The sequence below is a fragment of the Brachycentrus maculatus genome, unplaced genomic scaffold (genome assembly GCF_059751285.1).
Source record: "Brachycentrus maculatus isolate JH-2025_06_01 unplaced genomic scaffold, ASM5975128v1 h1tg000134l, whole genome shotgun sequence".
NCBI lineage: Eukaryota > Metazoa > Arthropoda > Insecta > Trichoptera > Brachycentridae > Brachycentrus > Brachycentrus maculatus.
The window spans coordinates 860392-874168 of record NW_028280887.1 but is presented as its reverse complement, the minus strand read 5'-3'; the positions used below and the strand labels follow the sequence as shown (position 1 = coordinate 874168).

The 13777-nt window shown below is 34.1% G+C and overlaps 3 protein-coding genes across 8 annotated transcripts in view; all 3 read left to right on the top strand.

Moving 5' to 3' along the window:
- The first annotated feature begins 19 nt into the window (after nucleotides 1–19).
- On the top strand, nucleotides 20–3659 carry jet (F-box and leucine rich repeat protein jetlag). The gene is given in 4 exon segments (XM_088260388.1): nucleotides 20–440; nucleotides 905–1067; nucleotides 1070–1330; nucleotides 3406–3659. Coding segments are annotated over 3 exon segments (609 nt in total). The 5' UTR covers nucleotides 20–251; the 3' UTR covers nucleotides 1327–1330; nucleotides 3406–3659.
- Nucleotides 3660–5021: 1362 nt separating this feature from the next.
- Nucleotides 5022–8392, top strand: LOC148309266 (uncharacterized). The gene is made up of 5 exons (XM_088260389.1): nucleotides 5022–5199; nucleotides 5290–5595; nucleotides 6032–6281; nucleotides 7020–7340; nucleotides 7896–8392. Exons 1-5 carry the CDS (start codon nucleotides 5173–5175, stop codon nucleotides 8012–8014), a joined length of 1023 nt encoding a protein of 340 aa, XP_088116515.1. The 5' UTR covers nucleotides 5022–5172; the 3' UTR covers nucleotides 8015–8392.
- Nucleotides 8393–10250: 1858 nt separating this feature from the next.
- The window catches only part of chico (insulin receptor substrate 1 chico), a 28948-nt gene continuing 25421 nt past the window's right edge, over nucleotides 10251–13777 (top strand). For all 6 annotated transcript variants that reach the window (XM_088260385.1, XM_088260384.1, XM_088260380.1 and 3 more), the window contains exon 1: nucleotides 10251–11434. In XM_088260385.1, the coding sequence (XP_088116511.1) occupies nucleotides 11077–11434 (358 nt within the window). In that variant the 5' untranslated portion in view covers nucleotides 10251–11076. The remainder of the gene's footprint in view (nucleotides 11435–13777) is intronic.

Sequence of the window (13777 nt, the reverse complement as noted above, 5' to 3'; positions counted from 1 at the left end):
CAGGTTGTTTTATTTTTATTGTTTATGTTGGTTTATTTTTTATACCTATGTTTATCACCCGTTTACATGTCAATAATATGTCACTTGTCAAATTAGTTTTCGGTCATTAATAATTAATTATAAATAATAATGGAAGTAAGATTGTTTTCATGGTGGCGGTGAATGGAATTGCATGTTATTTTGTAATATAAATTAACTGAAGATCATTTTATCGTTTAAAAGTGCGCGTAAATATGGATAAGTGAATAAATATGGCATTATTAGATCTGAATTGGAATGATATATTAGTGTCTGTTATATTGCCGTTGTTGACGCTAGAAGAATGTTATAAACTTAGACGAGTATCCAAAGGTTGTCTGGAGTTAATAGAATTTTATTTTCAAAACATGAAATCCCTCGCCATTACTAATAGATACACGTTCCCCACTAACTCTTTTAAGGTGAGAAAAATGTTATATTTAATAAATACAAAAAATCATTTAACGCATTCTTTTAAAGCAGTTAATTGTTAGGTAATTTAAAATATATTTTTTTGTTTCATATATATATGAAGACTTTATTTTTTACACCCAATGGCGGATGAAGCCGTAATTCACGGTGCTCCATACACGTGAATTTTTGCATTGGGTGCAATGGTGCTCTGTTATTTGCAGTGTTCTTTTTTTAAAAAAAATAAACACTTGCAATAAACCACTTACTGAGTTTTATTTTTATTATACACTACTAGTTTTGAAAACTTATAGATGTAAATAAAACTCATTAAGTGGTTTATTACAAGTGTTTAATTAAAAAAAAAAAATCAACATGTCTTTTTTTAAGTCTTATTTATTGCGTAATTTAAGATTTTAATTTTCAATTGTTCCAAGTTCTTAAGCATATAAAATAAGTTTATTTGTATTTCCAGGTAATGTTTTCTTGCTGTAATTTAAGGGTTTTAAATCTGGCTAAGTGTAGTTTCATAAATGACCAACTGTTAATCCCGCTGCTAGATATTAATGAAAAAATTGTCCATGTCAATTTGAGCCACAGCATGAATTTGACATCGAGGGCTTTGCAACCGATGATTCTTAAGTTTTGAAATTAGAAAGATGCTCTTGGCTGACGACTGGAGCTCTAGAGACATTAACCCTCCATCAGAATTTGCTGGAGGAAGTGGACTTGTCATACTGTACTCTTTTATCGGTGCCTTCTCTAGTGTTATTCTTCAAAAAGTTTAAACTCTTGAAAAAAGTTTCTTTGGCGGGAATTCCTCAAGTGGGTGATACGTGCATGTTCGCTATTTCAAAATTCTCCAAACTAATGCAGTATTTGAATTTGGTATCCTGAATAGGTATGTTTCCGATTCTTAATTTTAATCCATTCCTGTAACATTTATTTTATTCATTTCATTTCAAACCCTTATCCGCACCCCAATGGTGCATAGGGAACTGCATTATGTAAACGCAGTGTAATCTTGATCGATAACACACGAAGGAAAGGTGATCAGCCCTCCGCTTCAGTTACCAGTCTAGGTTAATATTGAATCAATATTAGAGTGAAAAAATTACTTATATTTATTTGACCCAACCCTAGGAATCGAACCCAGGACCTCCAGAACGGTAGCCGAGCGTGATGACCACCGCCTCCGCCTCCGTAGTGTATTTTATAGTCGATTCAAAAGGGAGGTTAATGATTTAATTAGGTGATGTAGGTAATTTTAATATATCATATATAATGTTAATAATGATGTTGATTGCATTGAAACATGTGTGGCAATGTAGTGATTGGTGGTAATTACCAAGTAAATGTTCAGTTTAAAGATTGATAAATATTACCACAACATGACTGATAAATCAATTGATGAAAAAAATACACACTTTGTTAGCATTTTCATTTTCATCTACTCAAACTGAGGTTCCACTGTATATAAAATTTATACTTTTTTTTAAATGTTTTTTTTTTAAAAACCTTTATATTGGCACTACAGAGAAGTCTTGTTAATCCGAACCCCCAAAACACAGATAGGACACATATTATAATTTGAAATGTGATATGATCAGGCGTTTTCATAATTAAATAATTAAATATGCATAAATGAAGTTCTCAACTATTTTTTGATTTTAACCACGTATGGCGCCTATGAAATTCGTTTATGGTTGCCAATCATGGATAAAATAATAAATGTTAAACAGTGTATATATATGATTTAAACCAGCTAAGGACATGTCATAGGCCCTGTAAATACTCAGACTTTCATATTCCCATTTCAATAAACTTCTTTATCTGTGAGAGGAAAAAAAACATGATTTTGTATTTTTATTTTTAAAAATTGGTTTTTGCTATGTATTCCAAACATGCTTTTTATAATTGACAATATCTGGATTGTACAAATGTAAACTTATTTTTATTTATAATTTTGAACATCAAATTTTAAAATATTAATATAATTTATTATATCGGACACTGGATTATTCACCCTAAAGATGAGATGTCCATTTTTTTAAAGTGTCTTAACTTGATATGAAACATTTATATAGAAGTCTGAGCATCATCCCGGGGCTTACGACCTTAAGCTTAAGCTACGCTGGCTTAAGCGATCACTTTATACACTACGTTCACCATTCTGCCCATCATTGAACATCCATATTGCACTAATTCTTGAAACCTGTATTTATGAAATGATCTTAAGGTGGAGACTGACCGTAGCATTTCGTCATAACGTTATACGTTACAATGCGAGCATTCAGGCAGTCATTACACTGAGCCGAGCGCTCTATCCATAGTTTCGGATGCTTGGTGATGCTCGCCGCGAGCGATGTTACGACGTTATGTTACGACGAAATGCTCCGGTCAGTCTCCACCTTTAGATCCTTCCGCATACCGGTAAGGTTTTTGATACATTCGTGAATTATGGCCGATTGTTACGCCATCAGTTACGGGATTCTCAGACGTTTCATATCAAGTTGAGATACTTAAAAAAAACAAATTCAAGCATTTTGACAAAGGGGTGAATAATCGAACTATTGTCATTTTTGGATAATGCTAGGTTTAAAACAGTAAGCCTCTATGTGGAGGATATTCAAAAAAAAAATATATATATATATATATATATATATATATATAAATGCGTGTACTTTTTTTGTAAATAATGGCCTCGCATACAAAATATATTGCTTTTGCCAATGTCAATTATTAATATTATTAATATTATTATTGTCAATTATAATATAAATTAAATAATATTACTTAATTATAAAATATGATAGACTTCTTATTAAACTAAAAATTAATTCCGTTCAATTAAAAAAAAATAACTAAAAGTTTGTAGATAATTGGGCTTCTCGTCAGGATGAGATGGATAATTAGAAAAACAATACATAGTCAAATTCTAAAATTAGTATTTAAACCATATTTTCTTATTTTCAGTGCACTCATCGTCAACTGTAATAATTTAAATGGACTCTTGGTACATAACTGTCCTTATGTAACAGAACTCAGTTTGTCTTTGATCTGCCACAAAGTACTGATTGACTGACCATTGCTGACCTCCACTGTCAGAAACCATTATAAACCATTGAGAAGACAGATTGAATGGATATTCCCAAGAAAAGAAAAACTGTTAATATTGATTAAACAATATATTTTTAAAATACCTGTGATAATAAAAATAATTGGTTACTATTTAATCGGTGGTTTTATTATATATTTCAGTTCAAATAAATTTTTAAAAACTTGCAGGTGTATCCAACAACAAAAAAACCTTTTATTTTGTTGATTAAGTACATAATGAAATTTACATTAAAAATAGAGAAATATGACTTCCCTACTCTTCAAACCATTTATTCATTACTCGTCAACATTAAGGGGAGATAAATGCGTATACTTTTTTTGTAAATACTAACATTTCTTCTCTTAATGTGGGAGTTGAATAATTTAGGAATGCCTAAATATTTGAATGCCAAACAAATACTGGATTCAACCTCCATGGATTGTAATAAGCACACTAAGAACGGGAAAGGAACGATTGATGATTAAGGACGGGAAGGGTATTTTTACCTTCTGTGCCGGCCTCATTTCTAAGTCAGAAAAGAAGGATAGCATATTAAATGTTTTTAAATGAAGATTATGTACCAATCTGTTTGTTAATGTCTTAACTATATCTACATAACTATCAAATCCCATCACCAGCGGTCTGCAGGCATAAAAAACACCTGTCCTTAGTATGTTTTTTAAACTTTTAAATGTTTTATAAATCTTGCACAGTATTAGAAAGGTAAGAAATAATGTAACTTCACAATGTTTACATATTGAGAATAATAGCAGTCACTATCCAATTGTTGTACTATAAAGCTGATATTATATTAACTTCTATTTAGGGAAGTTACACAATACAAACACTATATGCAACAGTCAGTAAATAGAGTAGATAATGTGCTGGGTAGGGATTAATCTAATGTAGCTGATTTTATTTTAGAATAAACACTAAGGTAAATATTTTAATAGTAAATATGTCTAGGTATGCAATAATATTCTTTCTCAAAGATGTGATTCCAATTACATACTAAATTTCAACATTTAAAAAATAACTTAGTCATATTTGGCGGCTCCTCTCCCCAGTGTTACACCTACTCTGCCAGCCCATTAATTTATTCACCGGTGGTAATCAAAATAAAATGATACAGTCTAAAACATTCAAAATAGTTGGTGAAACTTCTTGGAGGACTTTAAATAACTTTAAACCTTGGGAGTGATGAATGAAAAAATCAAAACAAATGAGTGTTTTTAATTGTTTAGAAAATATTGCTTTAAACTCGTGAGCCCACTAATGTTTAAACCCATTAACCATTAAGTTTTAAATACAATATTTGGATAAGATATAAGATGATTTGATTTCCTCACATTAAGAGAAAAGTAGGTACTTAAGCTTTACCATATAAAAAATACCATACACCCGCGCATATTTATTTTTCCGCTATGATAATTGACGTGTGTGAATAGGCTAATTTGTTAATTAAAATCTATGGAATTGTGTCTGCTTCCACGGATGTCAACAATCGGTCGAATTTGTCCAAACACCGAATCTAATGTCATGATTTCAAAAGTTCTGAATACAATATTCACCTCTGATTATTTTACACTTATAACTTTATGAGATCCGGATGAATCAAATCACTTGTTAGTTTAAAATTTAAAATGTTTCAATCAGATGACTTCGATGATGTAAGTTGATTTTTAAATAATATTCTATTTCAATAAAAATATTTCTGAATCTCCTTACGTTTGATTAAATATTTAAATGTTTGTTTCTAGATTTTAACAGATGAAAATTTTGAAACCATTGAAAGAGATATAGTATGTTCGGGAGCTGACAAATCGAAAACAGCGGACATTGAAAGAAAAGCTAATATTTTGATTGATAAACTAAATGGCAATCACAATAAAAGTTCACCAATACCTAATATTTTAAAACATGTAAATAATTTTAACGAACGTCCTGAGGTGACAATAGAAACTACGAACAGAATAAGAAGAAAAAGAAAGTTTCCGGGTCCTGCCGGTTTGTTACCGGATGAGAGAGTGGCCGAGAATCTAGGAAATGTTGTACAGTCTTCTCAGGTATGACTGTTATAGTATGTTTTAATATCCCTGAAAAATAATACTTAAATATGAGTGTCGCCGCATGCAAACAATTTTGAGCGGCCATGATAATTACGTCATATGTCTAGCACTAGAATTTGAGACATAATGCCGTCCTGTTCGTAGACTGCACCTAGCCAAAGCGATAGTAAATTAGGGGAGTAATAAATAAAATATAATTTATATTTGAAGCAATAACTTTGCGATATTCCATTTTATAATTTTGTTTGTGTTTTGTATTGTTTATTTATATCTAAATACAGTGTTCATATTTAAAAAAAAAGTTTAGTGATTTATTGTGGATCTATTTTGATATAACAGACTTTTGAAATTAACGGACACCCCCTCCCCCCATCAGTCCGTCATATCGAGGTTTTACTGTATTATCTTGCTGAAATTATTTAATTTTTTTTAGAATTACATCTCCTCTCAAAATCAATTGCCATCTACTATATTTGAAGAGCTTCCTTGGTTGGCGATGCAGGATGACATTAAGGCAAACAAGATGCACGCACAGTACTTGGCACAATACACAATAGCTCATCTCAAGGTCCAAGCGTTGGCGCATCGCCTCGAAGGGAGAAAGGTCCCGTTGTTGGCCGGAGTGGTGCAGAGTATTGATCGCACCTTCCAGGATCCTCTTATTGTGCTGCAAGACACAACAGGTATTAATTCTGTAATTTAAAAAAATGTGTTTACAGTAGACTCTCTTAACCGGCCTTGACCGGATAACGAAAAAGCCCGTTAAAGAGAAAGTATTATTTTTTGACATCTCATTAAAGATGAAGAAGAATATGGAAATCTGGGCATTTACAGGGCTAACGACCGTCATAGGCTGGTTTAATTAATCACTTTACACACGTCTAACATTAAATTCTACCCATTATTGACAACTACACTACTCAAATTCTTGGAAGTTCTATATATATGAACCAATTTAGAATCCTTGTAACTTAGAACTTCACTAGAGACATCTATTGGTGAGATGTAAAGAAGCTTTTTACTAAGCAGAAACTCTTATATTAGTATGTGAGATCCGAATCCTGGATTATAATCACATACATGAGAAACGCCAGAAAATATAATTTTCATTTTTATTATTTTAGCTTATAATTTGACCAGTTAATTTATTTACAACATTTTGAGTGTGTCCAAATACTTGTTCACAAATCTGGATTATCTCCAATTATAGGAGTTATTTTTCATATTATTTTTTGACAAAATGAGAGAGATGATGTACAATAATAGTCTATTTAGATTATGTGTTTTTGTTAATAAAATACAACTTAGTAGACTCAACAAAATCTGTGTTTCATTTAAAAATTAATACATAAATTAAAATGGAGTTCTAAAAATTAAACGGCAAATCAATAAATAAATATCATTTTATTTTGTCTTTTCAGCTGAAATTCAATGCACCTTACACCGAGATGCTTGGGAACTTCTCGGTCCATATCTCGCACCACATTACTCAGTGATACTTTTAAAAAACGCAACCGTATTAACAATCGGAAGTGCCTTGAAGAAGATCAATTTAATCATCACAAATAACAATATCCTTAGTGTGTTCAGCGACGATGACAATAATTATAATAAAACTGGGAATACTTTGCAGCGTCCTGGCGACACTGCACTTAAAAACTTTTCATTAGAGAAAATTCAAATTGGAATGGGCAGTGTTACCATCTTGAGAAATACTTCAATTCAATATCAACATAATCCAGGTAATAACTTCCATAATACATCATATAGTATATAACCAGCATTTTGAATAGCAAAATTTTCATAGAAATTAATTATATTTTGTGTATTAAAAGCATTGTTAACTTTGTTCTATGGTAATATAACATTTTGCTCATCATTCGTCATTCGATTTGTGTAATACCACTTTAAATAACACTACTTCGTGACTAAAATGAAATTGTTACGGTCTGAAATTTATACAAAAATAAAGTTTTGAATCGAACCCGGGACCTCCAGCACGGTAGCTAAATATGCTAACCATTACACCACGGAGGCAGACAAAAAAAGGTCGTTTTAAACTTGGATATAAAAAAAAACAAAAATTCATACTTAAAATGTAACTTTGTTTTAAAATCACTATAAATTTTATAGTTATTTTAAAACAAAGTAACGAAAACAATTTTTTTTTGTTGAAATACAAAATTCATGCATGAACATGCTGCCTGTCCTTAGCACAAGGTGGATGGCATAAATGAACACGCTAGGTGTGTTCTCAGCACGGAATATGTTATATTATAGATGTTCTCGTTTTTTAGGAAAAGTTAATCCTGTTCTTCAAACGAATAATCTTCACGAAACCTCAGATGACCAACTGGCCCTCACACTTCTAGAAGGAATCAATACGGACGAGTTATTTGAAGATTTTGAAATTTAGTGTGCCAACACACTATACACATATATTGTACATGTTAATTTTATAAAAGTAAAGCATTTATACCAATTAAAATTTGTTTTAAAAAATAAATAAGAAGTTATCTCTTTCCGAACTTAAGGTTGTGTATATTCTTGTATATTAGACAGGCGCCGTGGCGTAGTTGGGTAGACGCTGGACTGCGAAACTGGCGTCGCAGGTTCGATTCCCGCCAATTGCAAAATGAACTCGAGAAAGAATTATTTTCAATTGGTCTGGGTGTTTGTAATGTATTTTTCACATTTACTTTCCCTATCCTTGCTATCCTACCTGCAGACAAGCATCTTAAATAAAAGCTTTGCGGGTTATTCCTTTAATTAAAAAAATAAATATAAAAAAAAATTATAATTGGCATTCTTGTAAATATATCGCTCACTCCTTTCAAGAACGTCATAAATAAAAAAACTAGATTTTTCAGGACAACGTTTTTAAAGTTTAAAAATATAACACAATGTATTAAAAATAAGTATGAAGCCACTTACTGAACTTTTTACTATGCAACATATCTTTTTAGGTAAAACCTGAACGTTTTTTCTCTATTTGAAAAATATTTAGTAAATTTAAAAAAATAATTAAACGATACATTTTCTTCAAAATGCAAAAACAACACTTTCTGCCATGTAGTGGGTAAATATTAAGTTAAAAATATGCCGCTTTTGCTAAAATATAGTAAATTTTCTGAGCATTCCGAAAACATGCACAACTGAAAATTGACAATTTTTGATTTATGACGTTCTTGAAAGGAACGAGCGATTTATCTCTATTTTATAAGCCTCTATTTTCGAGGCTTGTCTGCAAATAGGATAGTAAGGATAAGGAAGGTAAATTTGAAAAAATATAATAATCACAAAAGCCCAGAGTAATAAAAAACAAATTTTCCTTGAACTTGTTTTAAAATTGGCAGGAATCAAGCTCTCAATGCCAGTTTCGCAGTCGAGCATCTAACCAATTACGCCACAGCGCCCGTCTTTGGATATTGATCTGTTCGGCCTTTGAAGAGGTTTTCTGAAGAAGGATTCTCTTACTGCTTTGACAAGAGTCTATCTTTGGATATTTAGAATTGTAACAATATTTATGCCTTAAATTTTAGTTTATGATGCATATACCACAGGAAAAGTAGATGTTCGAATAGTGAAATAAGTATGATAGATGTTTGAATACTGAAATAAGGAAGGAATACAAAGCTGAGATAAGCATTTTCGATAAAATTAAGAAAGGTTTGCTGAGATGGTTTGGACACGTAGAACAAATCAGTGAGGAAAGAACGGTAAAACAAATTATTGTAATTGGAAAAAGCAGCAGAGAAAGATCGAGAAAAACTTGGCAACAATCAGGTATGCCAAATACTTGAAAGCGGTCAGGTTAGGAGTCGTTATAATCGTCGGGTATGTATGAGGAGATGCACGAACGTGGAAGAGGCGAAGAATGTTTGCAAAGATAGTGGTGAGGCGTTCTATTCTCTCTGCCTACCCCTGCGGAGAAGCGGCGTGTAAATATAACTTTAGGATTGTAAAATGTGCCCTCGGCATAGAAAACTCAGTGAGGGCACATTATTGTAATTTGTTATTATATATACGATGAAAAAATGATTACGCTAAGTAATAATAGTTTTAAAAAATAGTTACTGCATTGAGGTGATTCTTTTCTTTTTTTAAATACATACTTTTTAAAATTGTTTCGATCGGATATTTCGACATCGATATTGCGTTTCATATAATTTGTATTGGACTTGAGCTTTGATCTTTCCCTTTTTCCATTTCCTTCCTCCGACTCTTCCAGGTATGTTTGCAAATGTGGAATATTATAATTAATGGAACAGTACGTGTGTAACTCGATGTAACTGTACTTTTTAATTCCTAAATAAAACAAAGATTGGGGAAAATTTGAGTTTAGTTTTTATGTTAACTTAAAATTTAATCAAATACCACCGCACCTATAAAAAATAATAATGAAAGCTCTTTTACATTTTCCTCCTCTTTCGCGTAATCTTTCACATATTTGAAGAAACATTTTTTTTTAGAGGGGTTGCTTCAAAATTGAATTGCGCCTGGGGTCTGTCGAATGCTAAATCCGCCACTGTTGAACATCCAAGAAAAATATTAGAAAATAAGTCCATCGTATGGATGAGTTCCTACTTTTACTTTTTATTGATATTTGTTTTTGTACAGAAGACCAAACGATAATTCCTCATCTGTTGTTTGATTTCGTCTATGGAGTGGCTATTCGGGCGGCGTAAAAACAGACATTTTTATTGAGAAAAAAAGTACGACGGCGTTGTATGTATTTACATTTTCAGCAATTAAATATTTGTTGACATATGGAAAGTGGACGGTATATTTATGTGCGGGACAGTGACTAAAGTGTTTTTGACGCGACGGTGGTTCAAAGTATGAGCACATTTTTTTATCTGTCACTGTTTTCGTAAGACGTATCTCAGTGCGTGTCTGCGTTATTTCGGTATATCGAGACTGTCGATAATGCTCGATGATTGTACGCTTCTCAATAACATTTAGCGAGATAATTCAACCGGACTCGGTGAATGTGTCGCGGCGTTTTCAGTCGTAATAAATTGTTGTTTCGCTAATACGTCTAATATTATGGACTCGTGCTGATCGTTAATCCGACACGCAATATTGTTATTGCGAGTGCGTATTACGATTTAATCGTAAATTGGTCGTGCCGCGGTTTGGTTTTGCGGATTTGTCAGGTTTTTAGCGCGTTGCGGGTTTATTTATTTTTCGGAATTGGGAAAAATAGTAAAGCGTGACTCTCATGTAGCAATGTTTTGCACGTACGTTAGTACGTCCGTCTGGCCGTCCGCGAGTGTCGCCGTCTCGCTCCCGCTCGCGCGCGCCGCTCGCGTGACAGAGTGAGAGGAGAGAGGAGAGAGTGAGAGCTCGCGCGTCGAGTGCGATGAGTGTTTCCTGGCTTCCATTGACCTGGAATGCGCTTGTTTCGGTCGCTCGTTACGTATGAAGAGACGTACGAGCGCGGAGCAGTGAGCGGCGAGCCGGGCAGCCGGAGGGATGTCGGCCGCGGAGGGGGTGGTGCGGCGGGGGTACCTGAAGAAGCTGAAGAGCATGAAGAAGAAGTACTTCGTGCTGCGCGCCGACACGCCGGAGAGCTCGGCGCGGCTGGAGTACTACGACTCGGAGAAGAAGTGGCGCGCGCACGCGCAGCCCAAGAAGGTGATCCCGCTCAAGAGCTGCTTCAACATCACGCGGCGCCTGGACACGCGGCAGAAGTACGTGATCGCGCTGTACATGCGCGAGGAGTGCCTGTGCGTGGTGGCCGAGGAGGAGGAGGACCTGGCGGGCTGGCTGGACGCGCTGCTGGAGCCCGTGCGGCCCGAGGCCGAGCAGGAGAGCCCCCCGCACCCCCGAGGTCAGACAACTAACCATCCAACCATCCAACTTTACAACATTCAATTTTTTTTTTAATTACCTAACGTCCAAGTGACTCTGAAATCTAGCGACGGCTTATACAACACCGCTTACTTTGACCTTACTCAGACTTCAACTTTAAGTGTTTTAGCCTATGCCTACTCGTGAGTGGATTTACTCTTTATGTTTAAAGTTACTTTAATTTCATGTAATTCATGAGTGAAAATTCTAGGCAAAAACACTCGCATTGTAAGAATTAGAATTTTTACAACATTTAAATTCTTGGAACTTCCAAATGTATGGTTCAATTTCGAAACATAGTGCTTGAATAACTAGAATTTCACTAGAGACATCTATTGGTGAGATGAAAAAAGATCTCAACATAGATGAAGAAGAATATGGAAGTCTGGGCATTTATAGTATCGCATATTGTGTTTCGTGTTTGTAACTATATAACTGTTCCGTGTCTGTTTGTGTTGTTTTTCTGTGATCTGACCACCAAGTATTTTAAATACTTGATCATGCCAAATTTTCCTCGGGCTTCCTCTGCTTCTCATTTCAACTACATTACTTTTACTGCATTCTTTTACTCCACATGTCCAAAACACATTTTTTTTATGAATAAAAGAGAAACGTTGGTGTTTTTATTATTTACGCAAACATTTCCATTTCATACTATTTCTGTGAGCCTAAGCGGCTCATTTTTAGAAATAGGTATCAAATTGCGCTGCAGGGGTTCGAACCGAGAAACTCTTACTTAAGAGTCCGCGACACTAACCACGGGACCACAACCCGACCATAAAACCCCTTTCTTAATTTGATGGATAATGCTTTTCTCAACCTTGCATTCTTTCCTTATTTCACCATACAAACATCTGTCATACTTCGTTTTCAATATGATAGGTAGGTTAGAATAAAATACATCGCTCACTCCTTTCAAGAACGTCATAAATCAAAATTCGTCAATTTTCAGTTGGGCATGTTTTCGGAATGCCCAGAAAATTAACTATATCCCAGCAGAAGCGGCATATTTTTAACGTAATATTTACCCGCCACAGGGCAGAAAGTGTTGTTTTTGCATTTTGAAGAAAAGGTATTGTTTAATTATTTTTTTAAATAAACTAAATATTTTTTAAATGGAGAAAAAACCTTCAGGTTTTACTTAAAAAGATCTGTTTGCACAGTAAAAAGTTCAGTAAGTGGCTTGATATTTATTTTTAATACATTGTATTACATTTTTAAACTTTAAAAACGTTCTCCTGAAAAATCGAGTTTTTTGATTTATGACGTTCTTGAAAGGAGTGAGCGACATGCATGATGTTTATATTTCAAATGCTTTCATTGACTTGTAAAAATTAACACTGTTAGGGCGTTTGTCCACTACACAGAATTTTCCCACCCGGCCCGTCAGTTAGAGTTTTAAAACGATGATTGGCTTGGATTGGCTTGTGCTTTTGTCCATCTTTCTTCGGATCGGAGTTCTTGATCGGTGTGTGAACACGTTGCGCGTAAATTCAACCACGCTAAACTGTCATAGTCGCTTTTTTTTTTTTTTTTAAATTCCGGGTAGTGGACAAGCGCCCTTAGTATGTTAAAAAAAAAACAGATCTAATGAAAGCTAAAGTAGAAAATGAAATTGGTCAAAAATTTTCATTCATTCATTCATCATTTTCAAACCAGTATCTGCACCCCAATGGTGCATAGGGCACTGCATCATATAAACGCAGTTTTATCTTGATCGTTAACACATGAAGGAAAGGTGATCAGCCTTCCGCTTCAGGTACCAGTCCAGGGTGATAAGGAATAAATATTAGAGTGAAAAAAATCACTTATGTTTATTTGACCCCCCTGGGAATTGAAAGAAAATCGAAGGAAAGGTGATCAGCCTTCCGCTTCAGGTACCAGTCCAGGGTGATATGGAATAAATATTAGAGTGAAAAAATCACTTACATTTATTTGACCCCCCTGGGAATCGAACCCGGGACCTCCAGAACGGTAGCCGAGCGTGCTGACCATTACACTACGGAGGCGGACAAAAATTTTAATCCGTGTATTTTATTGAAACATTTTATACAATAATGTGGTTGAGTTGGACATACACGAAAACATTTTTTGCACATATTACGAAAATCCTATTGGCGATCAACGTGTCAAAAGGACAGTCAATGACGTAAAGGGGTCAATATATTTTGCGGTTGGGCGGATGCAGCATGTTAAGTTTTTCCCTGAGATTATTATTCTGTGAATATTTTTTCCCGTATCTGAATTTAGCAATGCAAATGTTTGCTTGGATCACGTTGTTTGTCACATTTAATGTCTGCAAATTTATCTTGCCAATTTGCTT